The following is a 10,181-nucleotide window of genomic DNA, read 5'->3' on the forward strand; positions in this document are numbered from 1 at the left end:
GGATTAGGCAAACCTAAACCTAAACCTAAACCCGGGAGCGTGCGCTTCTCTCGCCGGTCGGGGTACCACCCTTTCTAGCTACCATACTGGAGCCACGAGCCGCTGCGGAGAATCCAAGCGAGCTGACTTTTAATCCAAGTCAAGCCTCTTTTCGTGTCTCCTCCACGTTGTCAGTGTGAGTATCGTGGTGGCACCTAATATTTACTGTTTTTGACTGTATATCTTATTGCAGTGCACCTTACAATAGCATAACCTGTATGCTTATTCCTGTGGTTATACACTGTGATCCACTTAGGTGCGAATACGGAAGTAAAGTAAAGTTTTGTTGCGGGTCGATCGGCCGGCCTGATAAAGCGACTGAGTGATCATGGTTTTCATGAGAGTTCAACTTGAAATTTCAGATGTTACGTGCACTGTTGGCGATCACATGCCTAAGTCTGGCATGGGGTGCTGAGGAAGAAATCACAGAAGCACGGTTGCTGGTTCAGAAAAGGATCCTCAACCGGTTCCTTGTTGAAGGGAGAGACATCATCGTAGATTACAACATCTACAATGTTGGTGGAAGGTATCGAAGTAGTGCTTCTCTGTTGGCAACGGGTCTAAGGCTGTAATATCTATGAAATATTTTTTGTGAACATATTTTGGCCTGCATGTTCACGGAAACTTTCCTATGTCAAGTGCAGCAATGGAAGGAAATGCTGCATAATATGAAGAGGTTTTGGTCCATGTCTAGTTTAGCTGCGGCACTCGATTTTCACCTTGAAATTTATATATCTGAATGTAATTATGCAAGATGTGTCGTAATCTGTTATTAAAGGAGCCCAGAAAGCCATATAAAAAAATTCAGTTCCAAACATGTGAAAGCTGGCAATTTGACTTGACAATTAACACACAAATTTTCTTTGTACGCAATATTTTTCATAGAAAAAAACACACTTGAACATCGCCGCATACGTTCCCGCTCGACTCGCTCCACGGGGTCAAACAAGGAGGAGGAGGAAAATACGTCATGAGTGATATCATTACAGTTCAAAGGGACGACCACGCTTCTATCGAGGTCAGCACTGACGGGGTACCTTTCTTCTTTTTCGTTGCTTTCGAAGCCTAAGTGCCTGCGGAATATTGACACGTGTTGCCACTTTCGGAGTGGGAAATTGGAACTCTGCAGGATGATGAGCTGTGCACTGTACGGTGATATTCCTTACATGTCAGCGGACGCAAACTTCACCAGCGTTGTCGGTCACCATGTGGTAACCGGCGCCAGGACAGCTCGGATGAAATCAAACAACTTGCATGTTTGTATCGTCCACGTTTGTATCGTCCATGTTTGTAGCCTGCCTTGGCTCATTCCCGTTGTTTAGCTCGATGATTGGTAAGTTGACCATAAATTGTAGCACTTTTATGACATGCTCTGTTGGTCTTCGCAACAGGCAATCGTTGGTTAACGTCTGCTGCTGCGATGCGCCAGCGACTGCATTGCGATAGATTTCATTGGATTGTGTCTGACAATGTATCGACGAGGACACACCTCCAACTAGATGAGACATTCACTGAACGGCTAACAAAGTTGCAAATCGAAGCGCTGGGCGAATTAGTAAACATAGCGATGCGGCAATCATTTTGAAGCATGAACTGAAGCAACTGTCAGTGTTGTGCTGTGTTATACTCATTGCCGCAACACAGCAGGGCAACAGTAACAATCACCACGATAAGGAGCTCGATAGAAGACACAGACAGAACAGCATTCAACTGGCAACTGAAGTTTATTCTCACAATCCACCTACTCTGGAATGTCGCGCGAGACAAGCTACGAGACAAGCAAACGAGCTTGAGCAGGGGCAGTTGACTGAATTTTAGCCAACATTGTTTGGGGACTTCTCAATGAGTGTGCTTCCACAGTCTCATGGTCTAACCTTGAACCATGCCTTAAACAGTGTCTGTGGGCCAACGTTCATTTACTGTATCTGAGAAATCAAAGAAAAAGTCAAAAGGAACACTTCTTGCACGGCTGTGGCTTACGGCGTCGTTCTGAGTGCAATATAACCGACGACGCTTCTCTAAACTAACCAGCAGGCTGTACCGTAGTGACGTCACAATGACGTGAGCAGCTGGTCGGCTCGTTCCAGGCATTGCCACCATTGTGCACGATCGGGATTTTTAAAATCAAATTCTGCGATACTTATACAACTGTTGAACGAATCACTTCGCATTGTGCATTTTAATACGCGGGTTAATGCATTGGCTCAAAGAAATGGTAGCGATTGAAGTGCTTTCTGAGCTCCTTTAATGTGCGGTCTTTGACATGGTTCCACAAATTCCTCCGCAGACCAGTTTCTCACGGAAAGCTTCGGCAGCGGCGGTCATATCGTCACAATGTGCCTCCTGTGCCTCCTTCCATGTTCAAGCCTCAGAATGACTTTCTATTACAACTGACAATTTTTCTACAATCTCTCGAACGCTGTGTAGATCTAACGATCCATCCACACTCTCGGAATGTACCACAGCGCACCTATAGGCTGTTCTCGTCCAGAATATGATGAGTATTGTCAAGAGTTCTGTTGGACAGAAACGTTGTCACTGTATCTCCCGCTGCGAGACCGAGAGGGCTACTACCTATGCAGGGCCGGCGAGAGAAGCTACTGGCCCTGGGGATGAGTCATTCCCGATAACATAGTCTTAGTATTTCTTCTTTATACGATTACAAGAGGCCTTGGATCAAGTGGGCGCCATCCCCCTCTCGCCGGCCTCTCATCTGTAACTACTGCAAATGGTCATTATGTAGTGTCTGTGGAGTTGAATGCATGATTCAATTTCAGTGCAGCACTTGATGTCAGGATTGTGGACAACTCATTTGGGGAAGCAGACTTCCAGGTTGTCAGTGGGATGCTCAAGCTGAAGGTGGACAGGCTGCCACCGTATCCTTGGCACTGGGACTGCTTGTCCACTCTCGTTTGATCTAGTCTCTCTGTAACTCTGATTATTTTCTGCTGTGACACATCTTCAGGGAATGTATAAACTGGACTAAGACTGTGAAAGCATTGCAGAAAACCAGATTCTCCCACAATGCTTCCGCGAAGCTACAGTTTCGTTGGAAACATCAAAATTTTTTTGTTCCTGCCACTGTAGATTTGGAATGCGCATATTTGGTGTACCAAGTTACTTATCTGCCAAGTACCTCATTATAGCGCAGCTGTTTGCTCTTTCGTTTGTTATAGCCTGAATCTCATTGAGCCAACATTACTGCATGTGCACCAGTCTCTGCATATTATACCGTGGCTAGCATCGTTAGTTGTAATATTGGCATAATGTTACAAAGAGTGTGGTAGTTATGAGACATGAACAGTTTTACTTATCCAGAATAGCAATATTTTTTAGTGGTATATGTATTCAAATTACGTGCACTTAAATACGGCTGTATCCAAAACTTTGTGCATTTAGAGCCCATCTTTATTTCTATAAGCTGTTGTTTTGGAAAGTACAACATTGAAATTTGAAACGACGAGAACTCTACTGCCGTGTTTAGACAGTGCACTCTAGCTGTAGCGTCTAAATTTCTTGATGAACACTAGATTTTTGCATTTGCAGCATAGAAAAAACTAAAAAAAGAAAAGAAAAGAAAGCTGAATGTAAGGGGAATGGATTAGGTGTGAGTAGGTTGACAAAAGTTTTGATATTGATTGAATGCATTAGTGATATCTTCTGTGGTGTGTTCTACTACTTTATATAGTGCAACAACTATGCAGTTGCAAATGAATAATGTTTTGGCAATCCATACAGTGTTACGGAACAAATCTTATGGGCAGATCGACTGAGACATTCAAGTTTATACTCATCTGCTGGTCTCTTGCATTCAAGTAACACCGTAATTAGGGTTGGAGGATTTTGGGAAATATTTTTTGCCAAATTTGGGGGGTAAAAATCAGTTGGCAGTCTGCAGCATCCAATTCGGGTGTAAAATTTCTGGAATGATATGATACAGGTAAAAATCGGGCTTATCAGGCGTGCTATACATAGTGTAACAAATGTAAAAAGAAAACAGCTTCCAAACTCAATAATAACACTGTCTGCAACAAAATGAGGACTGTGTTAGAAGCTCTATGGCAGCTCAAACCTGCATTGAATGGTAATTCAAATCTGCATGGTAATTCAAACATGCGCATGGACTAAAGTACTACTTCACCTAACATGATGCTCTTACAAGTCTTCATGCGAGCAACGCTTTCGTTTTTGTTTCCACATCGAAGAAGGAGAAAAGAGCGTTGGAGTTTTGTTATACCTTCGGTGATTCATCGGCAATTCTGCTTACTTTGGCTCCTGACTCCTTCCTTTTCAGAACTATCTAAATTGCTACTAAGTTGGTTGGCGCTGGGCGTTGTTTTGGCCACTGGACATCACAGCCATTCCGAACGGGTGAGCCAGACGCAGAACTGCTGGAAGCCACGCGCGGCGCAACGTTTTTCTTACGATTTAACAACGCGCGCACACTCGGCATGCGTGTGACCTCGAAAAAAAAAAACATTGTTTTAACGCACGCGGAGAATGTACACCAGAAGAGCCACTAAATAAGCTTCACTTCAGAGTATCGACACTGAGGTCCAATTGAGAGCATGAGCGCCATCTTGTTAATTAAGCACCCCCCTCTTGGTGTTATAGCAAATGTATTAGTTATGTGAGCAAATATGGTACATATTAGGGCCTTATGCTTTAGGGTAGAACCCGCTTCTACCCCGATTTGCTTCACCGTCACTTCGGGAAAAAACCCGAAAATGAACTTGCCAAAGTGCAAAGTCATCCACCAGTACAAGCGCTGGAGAACGCTAAGCACTATGCAGTCAGGACAGCCTCCTGGCGCAAACACACTGTTCATCTCAATTGTGAGATGCACGCTTTTTGCATCGGATATAAACCCATATAGCCCAATTTTGCGGCTCCTCAAATAAAACCTGATTTTTAGCTGCTCGATTTTTGAAAAAAATGTGAGGGTCTGTGCATACTTGTATTCTCACATGTTGTTACTCTGACATGGTGCTTCATTCCTTAACAATACTGCTACACAGAAATGCTAACCTGAGCCACACAGTGGTTATCAGGCCTCTGAAGCCTGGTCGTTTCAATTTCACAAGTGCAGATGTTTACTATAGAACCTCGGAAGAGAGTGAAGATATCCAGGTGAGCAGTTCTGTGTCACCCAAATAGAGTGCAGGAACTTGATAAAACAACAGGCAATACCTAAATTTGCTAGCATTGCTGTCGAAGTGAGTGACCATTATGTTTGGAAGGCGGGACTGTTCGTAGCAGACGTGACCGTAACATAGTAGGTCATTGGCATCTTTGAGGCAGTTCATCTACCATGCAACTTACAGTGCATTTACAAATTTGGGATATTAGGCTGGAGCCAGTGCCTTTTGTATGAGATATTTGTGGTGTTGTCATCCTGGAAGCACAAAATATGAAACGAGTTTGACAAAGGAATGACTGGCCCACATTTCGCTCCCTGTACAGAGCAATCTCTTTATTGTTGTCTTACATATACAGGGTGTCCACGCTAAGTGTGAACAGATTTTTTAAAAATATATATAACACTTTTTCCAAGATGAAATCAATTGCAATTAGCATATGCTAAAGGGCACTCCCTAGCAGGGCATTAGCAAAATCCAAAGGCAGTGTCTTAATTAACTTTCATTAATTAATTTTTAATTATAAAAGCTACGAAGTTGTCCCAATGAGAACATCTGTTCCTTTCGCTCACCTGATATTGTAGCCGTTTTCAGAACAAAAATCCGTTCGATAGATCGCCCGCAAAAAATTTGTGAAGGAACGCCATTTTTTTCTTTAATTCGTTCATTGTGCTTCTTAGAAGACGCATCTTTCTTTCACTCCCAATGTGAGAGGGAGAAAGAGCACACTATCGCCTCTCGCGTCCTGGAAAAAGACTAAAAGGAAACGGAAAATGCAACCCAAGATAAGGCCAGTTCCGATAGAGTCACCCGATACATTTGTTTTTGTTTTGTTTCCGCAAGTTAAAGCTCATCTTCGACGCATGAGGCGGCACTGTGCTCCTTCCCCCTCTCCCGTTGGGGATGAAGGAAATACGCGTCTTCTAAGAAGCGCAATGAACACAATAAAGAAAAAAATGGCGTTCCTTCACGAATTTTTTGTGGGCTATCTATCGAACGGATTTTTGTTCTGAAAACGGCTACGATATCAGGTGACCGAAAGGAACAGATGTTCTCATTGGGACAACTTTGTAGCTTTTATAATTAAAAAGTTAATTAATGAAAGTTAATTAAGACATTGCCTTTGGACTTTGCTAATGCCCTGCTAGGGAGCGCCCTTCAGCATATGCTATATTGCAATTGATTTCATCTTGGAAAAAGTGTTATACATATTTTTAAAAAATCTGTTCACACTTAGCGTGGACACCCTGTATAGTAAAAGCCAGACACATTGAGAAAAGCGTTCAACTTCCTTTCAATGTATTCCCCACACCACATGAAGGTTACTTACCTTTATTAAAAACTTGTCGTTTCACATGCATGCAATGAAGGAACGCTAATGCCCTGTTCGACAGTGTTTATGAGAGATTGAGATACTGTAAATAATTATTGCACTTACATGCAGAAAAAAAAAGGGTAACTAACTTAATTACATTCATTAAAAGCACAATAGCATACTCAAACGAGGTTTTAACTGCTCGTGTGGACGCCCAGCTAAGGATGTAGATTTTTTACCTCTGTTCTCATAACTATAATTTATGGTGGTATGCATGCACTGTTGTAATAATGAGTACCATGTGTAGTACGTTACAACTGCACTACCATAATAATGACTTTAGATGTGCATTATTGCTCTGTCCAGGCATTTTGTTTTTTGCTTATTAGTTTTATTCTTCACATAAACATCTATGTGATCTAGTCTGTTTCTTGAAGGGACCATGAAAGGATATTTAACAAGTCTACGACCATGTTCAATTTGTTCCTCCATACTAAAGCATTCATCCTGTGAAATATGACGGTGAAAATCGTTCAAATAGCGAAAATATTCTATATTAACCACGGCCGTGAATGGCGGCTGCTATGACCTGCCTCCGAGGCGAACTGGCTGTGATGTCAAACACAACGGATGTTGCCGATTGGAGGAACAGTCACAAAATTTGCTAGCAAATGTGCAAACTTCGTCATGAAATATGTTTTAATTTGACCTGAAGGTAAGATTGTACCGAATCATTGATGCAGAAGCCTACCGGCATGGTCACCGGAGCATGTTTTCCTCTCTGAGCTGCTGCTTCGTCAGAAACTAAAATGTCGATAACCTTTTGGAAGCGTCTGCGTATGACTCCTAGATGCTGTGTGCATCGCATTATCTCTTCCTCCATGGCCACATTAAACATGCACAACCTGAATGTAACTCAAGAGTAAGCCAGTTACACTTTGTGAGTAACTGTACCTGTAAATGAATTGCATTTCGTTTGTGGGAACTTTTCCTGTAACTGTGTCTGTAACTTCTTTACTTTTTCTGAGTAACTTTCAGAGCTGTGACTGTGTGTGCGTGAACCATATCAAAATTCGTAAACCGTATCAAACTGTATCAAAATTCAAAATTCGTTGTTCTCGTATTCAAAAATTCGAGAATTTTTGTGAGGAAAGAAAAAGGCAGGATGAATGACAGTACTGCTATGACACACACGCAAGGACAAAGTCATCATCTAAGAATGGTGTGGCATGCCACACGCAACCACACGCACAGTTATGTTTTGTCGCAGATGAGATTTCCAAATGGAGCCACATATGCATTTCAGGTTGGGCACACAACTGAGCCTGGGGAGGGAGGCATCATTCCTGTGCGGGACTTTGACCGTACATTCTCTCCACATGTGGTAAGTAGGGCATGAGGAGGAGAGAGGATTGCTAAGGCACTTGAGATGACAGACGCTACTGCTAACTCGCAACTGACATAACATGTTTGCAAAACACCCATTAAATGCGTAGAAGGTCATCATGCACTTTAAGAGGGGATACGACCTCCGGCGGCCCCATGTGTTCTCTATGGGAGAAACAGTGCAATTTTTTGCAGCTAATACTGAACCGATTTGGATAAAAAGGGCCTTCTTCGATAGCTTGTCGAATTTCAAACGATTCGTATTGAAGACATTTGCAAAAAAAATTGCGAAAGTTTTTAAAAACCTTAAAAAAATGCAAAAGTGCGTAAATTAGGCCTCTCACTTTTGGAAGTTTGTAGCTCATTTACTGTGGCACATATGTGAAATGTAATCAATAGCATTTTCACTTAATTCTTTCTTGAATATTTTATCGCAGTTGGAATAACAGTTTCCGTATCTTGAGTTCCTTACTTTTCGACCTTTCTGTAATTCAGTTTTGTGGCTTTTCGGTCTTCTGATTGTTCGATGTTTTGACTTTTCGGCCTTCTGGTATTCGGCCTTATGATTGTTCGATGTTTTAATTTTTTGGCCTTTAGAGTTACGGTCTTCTGATAATTCGGCGTGATGATTGCCATCCGTCTGGGATTCCTACACATGCACGCTACCCGAAAGAACAAAAAAAGAGAGAAAGTTAAAAGATCTGCTCACTTGCACATGGGCGTAAAGTAAATAAACTAAAACTGTTCTTTCTCCTATACAATGGTCAGTTCAATAGAAACGTTAAAAATACGTTGTTAAACTTTGTTGTCCTCTTTTTCTTTCTTTTTTTCATCAGCGCTCTAGGCGAACCAATAAATAAAATCGATCAAACATTTGCTACCGTTTCGATCAAATGGCTTTCGACCAAATGTCCCGCGTTTGATCAAACGGCTTTCGACCAAACGGTGTTTGATGAAATGTCCCGGAACCGACATCAAATATATAGGACCAGAGCTATTGGACCAGAGAGAGTTTGTCAAATGTGCCACGTATTGTCCTCCTGCCCGATTGTGACAGTTTCAAATGAAGGACAAATACATAGGAAATGGAATAAGACCTGTTATCATCAAACGTAGGTTCGTTACACTGGGGCATGATTTGTAAATTTACAATATTTTATATGAGTACACATGTTTAATCAATGAATAAGCCACACTTTTTCTGTCAATAAACCGCAGTTGGCTTTGCGGAAACATTCTGCCTGCAAAATGTTCTAGTGTGAGAACTCTGTGTGAAAGAAAAATCAGCAGGTGAATATAAATAAGCGCGGCGAACAAAATATAACACTTGGAATTCGCGTGGTGTCAAGAAAGTCACCAAGAAGTCAACAGATGCAGTCCACAAAGGGACAAAAAGGAAGGGTTCGCCTTCGTCAGGATCTGCTTCTTTCTTTCCTTCTTTTTCTGTAGTTGGATTGACCTTGGCAACCCAAACATGACTTGAGATCCCTGCACCTCAATAGTCAAGGAGGTCACACGTGTTTATGGGACTACACAGTCCTGCGGAGGAGTGAGTAACTTGTACCAAGAGTAATGGTTACAGCTTTCTCCAGGCTGAGACCTGCATGTTCGTGTGGCGCCATCTACGCGCGAAAAAAATCGTGACTCGGAGATGCCGCCTCACTCGTATTCCCTCTTAAATAAAGAAAAACACCAGCACAACTGACTGCCAACAATAAAGATAAAACGCAAGCCTTGATTGCATCGAAGTAAATAGTCGCTTTCAGAGTATTGTAGTCCCAGTAGGCAAGCAAAGAGAATGCAAAATTTTACGCGAGTTCATAGCAATTGCTTCTGTCTTTTTTTTTTTCTTTTTTTTTGCCAAAATCTGAAGTGTTCCTCGCAGTGCACATGCACCCAGCTTGCACACTTTGCTCCTTTTACAGATGGACTGGATGGCTTTTGCTGTGATGACCCTTCCATCTCTGGGAATTCCCTTCCTCCTTTGGTACACCAGCAAGTCTAAGTATGAGGCCAAGCAGTTTAAGAAACACTGACGAAAATAAAGTGCTCTTTTTATAATAACCTTCAGTTTCTGGTGCTAGAAGGTGTAGAGCATAGTTTGGTTGAAACTGATCAGGGTAGAACGTGCATAGGGCAAGGACTGCTATGGACCATGTGCAACTAGCAAACAATTTATGGATACAACACAATGATAGCCCGGAAAACCTTGAGATGCAAAAACGACCTCTAACAGGGATAAATTCAGAGGAATGCTCAATCGCCTCCACAACTGTGCTGTTTTGTACAGGCATCCTTCTTGG

The 10,181-nt window shown here is 42.2% G+C and overlaps 1 protein-coding gene across 2 annotated transcripts; it reads left to right on the forward strand.

Annotated features, from left to right (window-relative positions):
- The first annotated feature begins 72 nt into the window (after nucleotides 1-72).
- LOC135388589 (translocon-associated protein subunit beta-like) lies at nucleotides 73-9,943 on the forward strand. 2 transcript variants are annotated; one of them, XM_064618215.1, is made up of 6 exons: nucleotides 73-175; nucleotides 402-565; nucleotides 2,817-2,915; nucleotides 5,058-5,169; nucleotides 7,799-7,876; nucleotides 9,804-9,943. In XM_064618215.1, the coding sequence occupies exons 2-6, from the start codon at nucleotides 402-404 to the stop codon at nucleotides 9,912-9,914; spliced, it is 564 nt and encodes a 187-aa protein (XP_064474285.1). In that variant the 5' UTR covers nucleotides 73-175; the 3' UTR covers nucleotides 9,915-9,943. The 2 variants fall into 2 exon arrangements, with proteins under 2 accessions (XP_064474285.1, XP_064474286.1); XM_064618216.1 differs by lacking the exon at nucleotides 73-175 and adding an exon at nucleotides 227-295.
- Nucleotides 9,944-10,181: the final 238 nt, after the last annotated feature.

Source organism: Ornithodoros turicata, chromosome 3 (assembly GCF_037126465.1).
Source record: "Ornithodoros turicata isolate Travis chromosome 3, ASM3712646v1, whole genome shotgun sequence".
NCBI classification, from domain to species: domain Eukaryota; kingdom Metazoa; phylum Arthropoda; class Arachnida; order Ixodida; family Argasidae; genus Ornithodoros; species Ornithodoros turicata.

Bases quoted from the DNA above. Each gene is read 5' to 3' on its own strand.
- LOC135388589 (XM_064618215.1), top strand. From the start codon at position 402: ATGTTACGTGCACTGTTGGCGATCACATGCCTAAGTCTGGCATGGGGT. The intron at 5,170-7,798 runs GTGAGCAGTTCT...TATGCATTTCAG, and splicing joins AAGAGAGTGAAGATATCCAG to GTTGGGCACACAACTGAGCC. The intron at 7,877-9,803 runs GTAAGTAGGGCA...CTCCTTTTACAG, and splicing joins GTACATTCTCTCCACATGTG to ATGGACTGGATGGCTTTTGC.